The sequence below is a fragment of the Mixophyes fleayi genome, chromosome 1 (assembly GCF_038048845.1).
Source record: "Mixophyes fleayi isolate aMixFle1 chromosome 1, aMixFle1.hap1, whole genome shotgun sequence".
NCBI classification, from domain to species: Eukaryota; Metazoa; Chordata; class Amphibia; order Anura; family Limnodynastidae; genus Mixophyes; species Mixophyes fleayi.
In genome coordinates, this window is record NC_134402.1 from 435,947,660 (window position 1) to 435,962,120 (window position 14,461).

General features: G+C 43.3%; 1 protein-coding gene across 1 annotated transcript in view; it reads left to right on the forward strand.

Annotated features, from left to right (window-relative positions):
* NPR3 (natriuretic peptide receptor 3) overlaps positions 1-14,461 on the forward strand; it is an 87,764-nt gene that overhangs the window by 48,547 nt on the left and 24,756 nt on the right. The window contains exon 4 of the mRNA XM_075184628.1: positions 9,947-10,082. Within this exon, the coding sequence (XP_075040729.1) occupies positions 9,947-10,082 (136 nt within the window). The remainder of the gene's footprint in view (positions 1-9,946; positions 10,083-14,461) is intronic.

A 14,461-nucleotide genomic window follows, 5' to 3' on the forward strand; every position in this document is an offset into this window, starting at 1 on the left:
ATGCACTTTTATGTGAAAAGGCTCTGATGCTCTGTGGAATAGCAGCTTGTATCTGAAGTGTCAGAAAATCTCCTTTCTGACATATGAATAAACAGAGGAGTGTTTTGAAGGGTTTTTTTTGTTAATTTCAAGTTACAATATATTCATCAGGGACACATGAGTGGGGCTGAATTTAATTAGTTGTACCAGAGGGGGAAAAAAAAAGCTCTGGCTTCAATTTAAACCAGACCAGTAGTGATTATCATTGTGTGATCACAATGTGAAATCAAACAGGGCCGTCCGGAAGGATCAGAGAACAGCTTGGGATTGTTAGTTTCTTGTCTTATAAGACAGCGTTATCTCTTCCTTTGTTTTCTCCTGCGTACATAGTCAAATGGCTCATGTTCAAATAACATGAACTCTCGCCGTAATGTTTAAAATAAGAGATTGGGAGTTAGTCATGAAGAGATGATGCAGCATACTTTTCCTCATTGGCTTCAGGGAGATCCCAGGGGAGGTGGGCGTGCAGGGATGGGGCTTGACAAATCGCATCATTTTGGCGCCGCCCCCTAAACGATTGTCACAATTTTAGCCAATGAAAGCAGGGGGTGGGGTTAAGATTATGCAATATTTTTGTCATTAAGCCCTGCCCCCACCACTTATCTATTGCGTGGGCGAGAATCGGGAGGTTGCCCTGCTCTCCCGGGAGGTCTCCCAGAAATAAGTTAAAGAAATGCAGCTAATAAATCTCTGGAGACTGAAGTGTCTTTTACATTTCTGTCTCCATTCCTAAAGTCATGTTGTCTTACCTGTTAGTCTTTGATTAAATCTTGGTCTCCATGAAAATGGCCACCTCCATAGGCATCAATACATGGACATAGGACACAATTTCTGAACTGTGTCATCATGCCACAGATGGCGAAGTCAACCATGTCTTGTACTGGCTCAGCATCAGGGAGAATGCCAGACTCTTCAGGGAGTGAGGGAGATCACCCCTAGTTCAGGGAGTCCCCCTGACATTCAGGAAGAGTTGGCAGGTATGTGACACAGTGCAAGTAGGTGTCTCTTGTTTAGCTCCCTCGCTCCAGGATTGGTGTGTATCTCACACACATGAGCAACGCTTTATCACCTAGTTTTGCACGTCTATTGTGCATTGTGACTTCAATGAGCACGCGGGTGCAAAGATAGCAAGGTCATGTTAAAGTGCTGCCTGCTTTTTTGTGTGTTGCTGTATTCTGAATATTTCTGTAATGTAGTGTTCTTTAAACCCAATAGCTAGTAGGAGTTGGGGCTGGTCAGGTCCAGGTACTTTCTAATTTTAAATACATTGATTTACATCCTGCAAATTATAGGCTTGTTGTACATACAGCATCTGGAATGGACTGTATGCCATGGGAATAGTGGTAACATTATTGAAGCTTTGCACAGGGAATAAAGTAGGATGCCCACACAATCAGGAATGCTTTCAAGTTTGAGCTGTCGCACCTCTTGTTTCTTATTCCCGAATGTTGTTAGCATGATGACAATTTGTTTTTGGAGTATATACATGCAGTCATGCACATAATTGTGGCTACTGGATACCTTTAGGGAGCCTCCGTATTCATCCATGTTTAACAATAGCAAAGTTGATGGGACACTCTCTTCAGTAATCCCATAGTTGCCCACTCTCCTGGAATTTCCGGAAGAGTGGATTATTTGGGAGTCTCCCAGTATTTCCGGGAGATATCCAAATTCCAAATTTCAGGTACCTCTCTGTCCCCCCATGCCCTGTCCCCTTCCGAGCAAAAGTGCTCTGGATGGGACCTCAATGACGTGGTTTGTATTTGTAGGGGATCACGTCATTTTGAAATAGCAACTTTGGAGCTAAATGAGGCGATTTGCTGCACCACGCCGCAATAGCCACTTGACCTCCCGTTCGGGAGATTAGAAAGTAGCCAACTAACGGTAACCCATCCATTTATACTGCTATTTTGGACAAATTTTATAAGCTTTATGAAATCTAACTATTTTCTCCACATAACTTAGTGGCAGAGGATATTACAGTTTGATTATGTCTTCTTTTTGGGGATAAATAATTTTTTCGCTGCATAAACAATATATTTTTTTTTTTCTTTGGTAAAAGTGTGTTGTGTAATAATTTTGAAGGCTTGAGATTCTGTGTCTAACTAAATATCCTGTACATGTAGTCTTGTGCTGTCATCACCATACTTTGAGTCTGTTCAGTGGAGCCTGAAACGCGTCATGCACTTTGGCCGCGGACCAGATCTTGCAATAGGGAAACCCATATATGATATGCACACATAGTTTGCCGCGGAAGTGATAGTGGTGCACAGCTGTAATATTGAGACAAATGTTATCTTTTAACTCAGGAATGTGCAGAAGCAAGTGAGCTTGTTTTATGTGGAGTAAAAGCAATTCAAAACATACAATTTAATGCGATAGAGCAACAGAGGGGGTGCACGTCGTGGCACCATGCTATACTTTCATAAAAATTCCAACTCACAAAGGGCTAGATTCAGCGTGGAACGCAACCGTAAGCGCAACTTGCTTTTGAAAAAGTCGGACGCAAGTGTAAGCAAATGTAAGTGAATGGCCTTATCTGTGTGGAGTTTGTATGTTCTCTCCGTATTTGTGTGGGTTTCCTCTGGGTGCTCCGGTTTCCTCCCACACTCCAAAAACATTCTGGTAGTTTAATTGGTTGCTAACAAATTGACCCTAGTCTGTCTGTCTGTCTGTCTCTGTGTGTTAGGGAATTTAGACTGTAAGCCCCAATGGGGCAGGGACTGATGTGAGTGAGTTCTCTGTACAGCGCTGCAGAATTAGTGGCGCTATATAAATAAATGGTGATGATGATGATGTACACTGTATTCAGAGCTGAAGATTAGGCCTGGTCTGAATGAGTAGCAGATGCAACCGCTTGACAACGGACACAGACCTCAGACATGTCCAGCTTGTGAGCATGTACCAAATCCTTTTATTTTATCATACGTGTACAATTGCCGTGAAGCATCATTTAAGCTTGAATAACTTAGCTAATACAGCAGGAACAACTTCCCAACATGAAAAAAACAAAACAAAAATGATCTACAACATGATCTGCAAATCCTAATTTATGGGCGAGCGACTGCTAAAGTCTCAATAAGCGTCCGTGAATCCTTTGCAAACCTGTAATTACAAGTGGCTCGCTAGCTCGGGTTCCCATCGTCATCATCATAATCTGCTACTTACACCCGCTCTTGACCACCCACAAATAAAACTGCTTTTCCAGGCATTGCAACTATGTCACAGTCGGCATCCGCGCGGAGTTGCTTGGACGCGCCCATACTGTGCATTGTCTACGTTACAACGCCCCGTCCCTACCCTGACACGTCTCTTCAGGAGTAAGGAGTCGTACATTCCAAGTCTCTGGCCCTGTACATCAACGGGTTTACAGGAGGTGGTAAAAGTTGCGCTGGCATAAGATTGTATATGATAATCATGATGTGGTGACTAGATATAGACGTGTATATATAATGTTGGACCTCCTCAGGTAGATCCAGCAGTTTGGTACAATTGTCTAATGACTGGATGACCACTAGTCCACCCGGTGTGGTGGTCTTTTTTATCAGACATGCCAGTACCGTCATCAGGTGATTTTCTGTCAAGCAGAATCAAAATCTGATTACTCCTAATTAGATAAAATGACTGTTTAGGGCTCACACACCATGCTTTAATGGAATTCTCAGGTTCTTGCTGCCCCGTGCACCCCTCCAACATCTACTATATACAAACTTGCCACCTCTCCCAGAAGAGTAGGCATCCTCCCATGTCGTGTTGGAGGTGGGGCTTAATGGCGCGATCCACTATGCACTGCCGTGAACTTCAGCATTTCAGAGCAGGGGGCGGGGCCAATGGGTATTGTGATGTCACCTGACCTCCCCTCCGGGATTTAAAAGGGAGCAAGTATGCCTATATAGCTTACATTATAATGTGCTATCTTCTTAGTATAGTACTAGCCCCCTCCAAACTTTGGAATACAAAGTTTAACCGAGCACTGTATTCTATATGCATTTCTCCCTTTAATTTCTGGGATTCCAGTGACATTATTTGTCAAGCCCCAAATAAAAAGGGTCTGGAGTAGTGTAGTGTTGACAAAACTCTCTGGCGATACTGGCTAGCAGCGGTAAGAGGAGTGACCAATCAGTACAGGCCCTTCTGCGCCAGCTTGACCTGGGCTTCCACTGCCAGATTCATTAAAAAAAAAAATCTGACAATTTAAAAAACAAAACAACTATATAAAAAAAAATAAAAAAAATGCTTTAATTTAATAATAAAGCCTTTTATTCTTGTTCGGAATGCCGGCAATCGCAATTGCGATAACGTTAGGAGAGGGTGGCATATCTTATTTTCCCATTTTCCCTCCGACTTTAGTAAATAAGCCTTGTGCACTGTACCTATGTGTCTATGGAGATGAAGAGGAAGCCTTCTCGTCTCTTTTCACCTCCTGACATTTGAGTGCACAAGGTCCAATACACAAACTACACTCATTTCATATTATGCGAGGAGTTTCTTGCATTCAAAGTATTTAGGGTGCGATCAAGTTGCGCATAGAACTCGTAGTTTCTGTCGATATCTCAACTGCTTAAAGTCTTTTGCAGTCACTGTAATGTTGAAGTTAGACAGAAACCAGATGGTCTTTGATCTGCTACAACTCTCAGGGAATTGGGGATTGTGACCAGCAGAGAAGTGATCTCGTAAATTGTAATATTCAACCCTAAAATTGTAAATTACACTCAGTGTGACAGTTCTTCAATATTAGAATAACAATACCTCCCTCCATAGTTGAGAATTACAGATGTCACCAAATGATCAACTGTGAATAAGTGCACAATATAGCACTACATTATGATCTTTATACAATGCCCGTGGAATACATTTAATGCATTATATAAATAGTGCAAGCAGTGTTATACGTGTGTGACATTCATCACCAAATATCTCTTGCGAAACATCGACTCTTTCCCACAGAAACACCAACAATTTCTGTTCCTCCTACCGAAAGCAGAACTGTCCGAGCAGAAATATTACCCACTTTGTAGCGATACAAGCTTAATAATCAACTTCATAACCCTGTGGGAAAAAAAAATCTGAGATGTAGTATCTGTGCTTTTGTTTACAATAACCAGACCACGTCTGCCCTTAGCCCTTAATGACAAACAGGGAACATTTGCAAAGAACGGATTTGGACACTGACACTGTTTATTGGCTTGGAACAACCCAACTATTTCCCTCAAATGTGAACGCAATGCACAAATACTTTTCTGTGGTCTGGTAGTGAATTTAGTTTTATTTTATTGCATTTTCTTAATCTTCACAGAAAACTATTTATAGAACAGTGATGGGCAACCTACGCAACGTCGGCCATCTAACTGTCAAAAGGGCCGCACATTACCTTTAATAAGTTAAAATAATACAATTAGACCCCATCTGTAAGTACATATAAGCAGGCACTTTAAATAAGTGTTACAAGCTATAACAAACAAGTCTAACAATAAGGCAGGAAGAAGCTGGGGGCCGCAAACAAAGGCTCGAAGAGGTGCATGTGGCTCAGGGCCGCCTGTTGTCAATCATCATCAGTTATTTATGTAGCGCGACTAATTCCGCAGCGCTGTACAGAGAACTCACATCAGTCCCTGCACCATTGAAGCTTACAGTCTAAATTCCCTAACACACACACAGATAGAGAGAGAGACTAGGGTCAAATTAATAGCAGCCAATTAACCTACTAGTATATTTTTGGAGTGTGGGAGGAAACCCACACATACACGGGGAGAACATACAAACTCCTCACAGATAAGGCCATGGTCAGGAATCAAACTCATGACCCCAATGCTGTGAGACAGAAGTGCCAACCACTGAGCCACTGTGCTGCCCGATGATTGTTATAGAAGCTAACATTATAGCCCCTATTTATCATGGAGAGGCAGTAACGTAGATTTTACATCGCCGCCTATTGCAATGATAGAAAATCTGGTATTGCTGCTATTTACCATTTAAATGTTGCTAAAGCAGCTGAGTGATACTTATATCTCTGGTGATACTGGCAGCAGTAAGAGTCCTGTTATTGCTTCGCCAATATATATAATATTTTAAAACTAGTCCTCTCAGGAAAAAATGACTTATTTAAAAAAAATAAAAAAAATAATCATTTTCTTTAGGATTGAACCCTGCTATTGCTATACCGAGATGGCGATAGTGATAAGTCGACCGCAGTCCATGGTAAATAGGCTTCCCCATGTTGACAAATCTCTTTGCCGGCAGCTAGAAATGGAAGATACCTCCCGCGGTTCTCACCCGCGGGACAGAGCCGTACAATCAGGACTGTCCCGCTGAAATTGGGACAGTTGGGAGGTGTGGATACAGAAGACAGAAAGAGGGACAAAGGGATATGACCCAATGGGAAGACAGGGAAATATGTTGTGTGGATTATCTAATAATACGGTGATGGTCAATCACTGGCGCTGATAGCAGTTTATTCTTCTACGTACTATTTTATTCCCATTGTGTTCTGTTCTGGCATTTTATGTATTTGCTTAAAATGAACTATGTGGAGGCTGTGCAGGCATGTTCCTGGCACCGTTCTGCAGTGCTATACTGCAGACTAGACAGTTACTACTTGCTCTGATCCGGGGATGTTGTGTGGAATCCAGAATCAGCAGACATTGGAGTGGGAGCAATCATTAAACAAAACACATTTCAGAATTAGATTTGAAAAATACGTTTCCCCAACCCGAAGAACAATTTTCTTTGCATAGGATAAGTATAATAATGTCATAAGATTATATATATTTTCATTATATTCCCACTGTTGCTGTCCCCCGTAATAATTTCTAAAATGTAATTTATGTTAAGACATAGATACAATTACAGAACACAGATATTTGTATCCACGGTGATGGCACAGTTCCACCGCTATGTTGGCATAACTACAGAGCATTGTTTTGTTGAGTCAATAGCCTCATACAGATTGTAAGTAAATCTGTGATCTATCCTGAAATACAATATTTTTTTTCTTCATAAAATGAACCATCACCTCAAAAGTAATGAAATTATCACAAAATAGGTATGAATTACAATTGTAAGAGTCAGTGTAAAAAAAAAATTAGAAAATAGTGTCTCTTTTTAAGTTGGTCCATGATTGCTGCCTGCCTGACATGGTATAGTGAGCTGAAGACATGCATATCTCGTCTCCTCTGAGGCATAGGTGCAGAGCTATGTCTAAGCATTGTCTAACTGGGTCCCACCATCTCATTAATTCACCATCACCTTAATTCTAATGTTTTACTACTTATTAAATCCTCATTTTCATATTAAACACCTGGACAGGGGCGCACAGAGGATTGTCGGGGGGGGGGGGGGGGTTTCCCCCCCAACCCCCAAAAAAAACCAGTTTAGGCAGCGCTGTCTTATACAGCAGCCGCGGCGCTGTCAAAGGAGCATCCGCGGCAGTGTTGTATACACTACAGCACCGCCGCGGACGCTTCTTTGACAGCGCCGCGGCTGCTGTATAAAACAGTGCCGCTATAGTGGCCATTTAGTTAGCGCGGGGGGGGGGTTTCTGGAGACTCAGAAATCCCCCCTGCATGCGCCACTGAGGAAGATAGAAGTGAGGTTTTTAAAGTGGATCTATCAAAGCAGACTAAAACTAGTGACTTTGAGGCTGATGCAGAATTGGTCGTAAAAAGGGCGTAAATTAGTTGGATGGATTAATAGCATATTTCCGCCCATATGCATAGCCGCCCACGTCTCGATATGTCATTATCATAACCGTGTATTTGCACTTACCCTATAGCAGCTGATAAAGACACGCCTCCTATATATAGGCGTGTCTATTCCGGTCTGCATGAGCTCTGTTTGCATAAACACACCCTTACTATACTCAGTTCCCGGCAGCTGGACAGGGGGTGTGGCCATGTTGCATTGGGGGGAGTGGCATGTTGCCCCTTCCCTCCCCCATCCCGGCTCTCCAAGTGCAGGCGGGCATAGGTGCCTGAATCACGAAGTAGGCATGTGCGCAAATACCTGCACCCACTTTCTCTGTGTGAGCAGAGCAAGTTACGATGCGCAAACTGACGTCTATCCCAACTCTGCATCAGCTCCTTGATGCCTAATGTCATCAGTGGCTATTGAATTGAGTGGCTGAATATGTGTCAATATGACTTAAACTCATGTGTTAGGTATTTCATTTTATTTTATATTTTATATATGTTGCTTTCTTTTACACAAAACACAATTGTTGCTGCAACTGCTCTACCAGCCAGCACGATTTTACATTTGGATTACTATGGTGAATTAATGAATAAAGACCTGAAGCCATCAATTACAAAGTATTATCAGGCTGATTAAACTGCACAGTTTCTGGAACATTTAGTGCTCTGTACTTAACCTGCTCTTTTTAGTTATTTATGTTTTATCAGTTTTCATGTAAGCCATAAAATAATGTCTGTACTTTTATAGTGTTCTATGGGTAGAGTATTTTTTTTTTTTCATTCAATATTTTATTTTATTATTGTAATGCAGACATGACATAAACAACCCGGAGTGTCTATTCTCCTTGTGACCTTGAGTGGCGTCTGGTATTGTATATTTGGCTCCGAGTTATTTGCAGCCTAAGCATACACCATATATATGACTTCAGATGAGATTTTTTCGGATCTTCTGCTTTGTAACAAATGCACTAATTGGCTACACACACTGGAGGCAGACATTTTTTGGGGTTGGGCCAAGCAAATACAGCCAATCAATTTACTAGGAGCAAATGACATCACTGGGCACTAGCGGATTGTTGGATTGGCTGCATTCACAAGATGTCTGTCTCTACCGTGTGCAGATGACCCAAACACTTCACAACAACATTAAACAATCCAGCTGCTCCTAGAGATATTTGTATTTCTGTGTAACCATCTTTCATATCAGTCACCTGTGTCATACACAGACCTGTTGAGTATCGTTCATCCATTTCCATTTGGCAGCTTCTAATGACGATTCTCCCCTCCAATGATCACCACTTGAATTTACTATATTTATGCACACCTTCTCTTGTTGGGTGTTTTTTTGTAGGTCTCTTGCTTAATTAGGTTTAAAGTGAGTCATCTTAAAGATGACTATTTGTAGCTTTTATATCAGATCTGAAATGTCATAATTCAATTGCTGTTTCCACTCCTTCCCCCCTATTGTCGTTTGCTACCCTGTCCCATCCGAATGAACCCCCTCCTCTTCCACTTGCTTCCTCCACACCTACCGTCTCCATTTACTTCCTTACCCCTCTTGAATGTTAGCTCTCGCGAGCTTGACCTCTCACCCTCCTATCTTTGCGTCCTCTTTGTTAGGTTTCCTTTTGTTCTAATTGTCTATTCCGATGTCGTTTTTCTCTATTGTCTCTTTTTGTATTCTATTACTTCTCTTGCTCCTTACTTATATGTATTTTATTCTGTTTATATTTTCTTGATTTTATGGCACTACAGATTCTCTGGCACTTTATAAATAAACGATGATAATGATGATAGTTCTACTTATGGCATAATCTGTGCTTTTATGCCTCTGTGAAGGAAATGGCTTATACTTAGTTATGGTGGGGCAGGTCTGACATATAGTTGTGTGACTTTCTAAATTATAGTTTATTTTCTACAGGACAAGAGAAATTTATTTTTTTGTTAACTAGTGGAACACGGCAGATGTTGATAATAAAAACAAATCTGTGATTGCTTCTTCATGAAGGTCCACTTAAGTGTACCAGCCAACTGGAGCTGGAGCCACTTTATACTGTCAGAAACAGAACCTCAGGGAATGGGGCGAGGGTGAGGATCTTGGTAAACTGAAATTTAACCAACACACTTTGATTACCTGTTGTGACAATTTAAAAGCTTACATAAAGATAAACCAGGCTTTCACATGTCCTGTCGTTCACCTTTACTGTCTTCTCTTTTAGGTCAATATGTTCGTAGAAGGATTCCATGACGCCATCATCCTCTATGCCCTTGCATTGCATGAACTAATCAAGAATGGTTTCAATAAGAAAGATGGAGATAAACTTGTTCATCGGATGTGGAACAGAACATATGAAGGTACATTTTTATGAATTAATTAGGTACATTATCATGTTGTTTGTTTTCTTTGGAGTTTAAGGAGAAAAATGTCTTCCCCTCCTTTGATCCGTCATCATTTACAATATGTTATTTAAACAGTGGATTGCTATGTCCATCACCTGCTCCCAGCCATTGGTCTAGAGCACGGGTGGTCAACCAGTCGGAGCCTAAGAGCCAAAAAAATACCCATAGATACGGCAAAGAGTCAACTTTACCATTTATATATGTGTGCATTAAATATACGCAGTATAAACATGTGCATACATAACGCACACACATACACTGGATATATAACATAATTTACAGTATCTCGCTAAGTGAAAAATAAGATATCCAACATTGTCAAAATGTTCATAATAATAATAATCAACTCAACTCTTACCTTGTTGCTGTGCCCAGTTGAGGAGGGTTCAAAGGACTACTTATAGTCTCTTCATAGTAGCTCACACTCTTCTGTATTGACAATCGCTGTGGAGGGAACTGTTGAAGTGAGGATAAAAAAAGACATAAATAGTCAACATGCCCCTCAGACCTCTTCACATTCCTACCAGACCTCACCACATGCCCCTTACAAACACATCAGCCTCTCCACATGCCATGAGATATACCCACATGCCCCATACATGCCAATCAGCCTCCCCACATGCCTCTCAGCCTCTACACATTCACCATATATGCCACTCAGCCTCCTCACATGCCTCTGAGTCTCCCCACATGCCCTATACATGCCACTCAGCCTCTCCACATGCCCCATATATGCCAATCAGCCTCCTCACATGCTCCATACATGCCACTCAGCCTCCCCACATGCCTCTCAGTCTCCCCACATGCCCCTATATATGCTACTTATCCTCCCCACATGCCCCATGAATGCCACTCAGCCTCTCCAAATGCCCCATATATGCTACTCATCCTCCCCACATGCCCCATGAATGCCACTCAGCCTCTCCACATGCCCCATATATGCTACTCAGCCTCCCCACATGCTCCATACATGCCAATCAGTCTCCCCACATGCCATGAAATCTACCCGCATTCCTCATACACCACATCAGACCACCCCACATGCCCCTTGTATACCATCAGATCTCACCAGGTGCCCCATCAGACAACCCCACATGCCCCCTATATACCATCAGACCTCACCAGATGCCCCATCAGACAACCCCACATGCCCTCTATATACCATCAGACCTCACCAGATGCCCCATCAGACAACCCCACATGCCCCCTATACACCATCAGACCTCACCAGATGCTCCATAAGACCACCCCACATGCCCCCTATATACCATCAGACCTCACCAGATGCCCCATCAGACCACCCCATATGCCCCTTATATACAATCAGACCTCACCAGATGTCTATCAGATCACCCCACATGACCCATGTATACCACCAGACCTTACTAGATGCCCATCAGACCACCCTACATATGCCATAAGATCCCCCACTTGGCTATCAGCATCCCCAAATTTTATTAAATCTAACATTACTACCTCTTATTTACCTTACACACAGCACACACACAGCAGACACAGCTTGGATCATGCGAAAAAAGGAAGGAGGGAGAGCACTCTCCACTGTCTCCTCCTCTTTGGTCCTGATTGGACTGATATGACCATGTGACCTCCTTGCGTTGTGCAGAGGAGGTCACATGACCAGGGAGTTGCATTAACTGGGGACCGAACTTCCCCTGCCGGCACCTGGAGCAACGGAGCGCTGACAGGAGACTGATCTGCTAAAAGAGCCGGCTGCAGCTTGAGAGCCGCAGGTTGGCCACATGCCATGAAATCTACCCGCATTCCTCATACACCACATCAGACCACCCCACATGCCCCTTGTATACCATCAGATCTCACCAGGTGCCCTATCAGACAACCCCACATGCCCCCTCTATACCGTCAGACCTCACCAGATGCCCCATCAGACAACCCCACATGCTCCCTATACACCATCAGACCTCACCAGATGCCCCATCAGACAACCCCACATGCTCCCTATACACCATCAGACCTCACCAGATGCCCCATCAGACAACCCCACATGCCCCATATACACCATCAGACCTCACCAGATGCCCCATCAGTCCAGCCCACATGCCCCATATATACCATCAGACCTCACCAGATGCCCATCAGACCACCCCACATGCCCCCTATATACCATCAGACCTCACCAGATGCCCCATCTGACCACCCCACATGCCCCTTATATACAATCAGACCTCACCAGATGTCTATCAGATCACCCCACATGTCGCATGTATACCACCAGACCTCACTAGATGCCCATCAGACCACCCTACATATGCCATAAGATCCCCCACTTGCCTATCAACCTCTCCAAATTTTATATAATCTAACATTACTACTTCTTATTTACCTTACACACAGCACACACACAGCAGACACAGCTTGGATCATGCGGAAAAAAGGAAGGAGGGAGAACACTCTCCACTGTCTCCTCCTCCTTGGTCCTGATTGGACTGATATGACCATGTGACCTCCTTGCGTTGTGCAAAGGAGGTCACATGACCAGGGAGTTGCATTAACTGGGGACCGAACTTCCCCTGCCGGCACCTGGAGCAACGGAGCGCTGACAGGAGACTGATCTGCTAAAAGAGCCGGCTGCAGCTTGGGAGCCGCGGGTTGGCCAACCCTGGTCTAGCGTGTTGATGGAGAGCAGGGATGTAGCAATGTATATATAATAAATCAATAGAGTTAATATTCCTGCGAGTATGAGTAGGCTTGGAACAAGGTGATATGAGAGGGGGAAAGTAGTGTTAAGGAAATTAGAAACTAAGTATAGCCTAGAGAAAACAAGATCAAGACAGTGGCCATCCTGATGAGTAGCCGATTCAATCCACTGTTAGAGGTCAAGTGAGGAGGTTAGCGAGAGCAGGTTTGAAGCAGCATTGGAATATAGATTAGCAATAGGAATGTTGAAATCACTCATGTTGATGGTGGGGATGTCAGAAGATAAGAAGTGAGGGAGCCATGCAGAGAAATGTTCAAGAAATTGTTGGTGGGGTCCAGGGGGGCGATAGATCACAGCGATACGCATAGAGAATGGGTTAAAAATCCTAACAGTATGTACTTCAAAAGATGTGACTATGAGTGATAGGACATTTGGTAGAACTGTGAATGTGCACTGTGGGGAGAGAAGTATATATGTAAGATATATAGACCCCTACAGGGCTGGATTAAGGGAATGGAGGCCCCTTACCTCCTTCCCCGGCGCGCTGTACGCTCTTTACTGAGGAGATCTCGTGAGAGTGAGACTCACGAGATCTCCTCAGTAAGGAGACTACAGCGCGCCGGGGAAGGACCGTAGTGAAAGTGCTCAGCAGCACTGACCGCGCCGGGGGCGCCCACACCCCCGACCGATCAATACTGCTGCTGAGCACTTTCGAGGGCCCCCTGGATGCCATAGGCCCCTGGGCTGTAGCCCAGTTAGCCCTATGGTTAATCCGGCCCTGGACCCCTACACTGTGTTACTCTACACTGCAATACATGACTGTACTAAGGACAAGCCATGACGTCTTGCATTACAACAGTAGAGATATGCCAAGTATAACATTTGTAGGACAAGGAAGCAATGCTATCATGCTGCTTCATGCAATAAACAAAACATTAGCCCAGTACATCGGGATTTCTTTAATCTACTCAATGACAATAGTTTTTTTTTTTTCTGTTCCCATACTTGTTATTGCAAAAGACAGGTTGATAAAAACCAAACTGCCAATGTTATTTTATTGCAATTTTTTTTGGTAATTGACTTCATGCTTATCTCAAAATACTGGGACCATTCTTCAAGTATAATCTTCACTGCGCAAACAAAGGAACCGTTGCATACATCTTTTGTTCCATGCACTCATCCTTCTTTGAAGAACTACAGTACCGAGATTTCGGGGCAAACACTTATAGAGTGACTGACTCAGGTTTAGTTTAGATAAGTAAACTCCAACTGATTTTCAAGTTCACAACTGAAAACTTGAAATGCATTTGATGCCTACATTCAGTAAAGGTGGTTCCCAAACTGTGCGTCTAAGCTCCCTGCGGTGCTCTGGAGATCTCACAGGGGTGCCTCAACCAGGGCCAGTGGTAAGCAAGGCGGGGGACTACTTGGTAATTATTTTGGCTTAGGGGTGCCTTGAAAATATTTTGGAGACCCAAAGGGTGCCATGAACTGAAAAAGTTTGGCATCCACTGCTCTAGGAACAAGTGAGATCACAGATGCAGAGTTTGATGTCTCTGGTTCCTCACCAATGAATAGGCTGTACTTTCCTGAATATTGGTTAATCCCACAAACTGGCCGTCTCCACGGTTTTCAGGTGACAGGTGCACGTCAACCT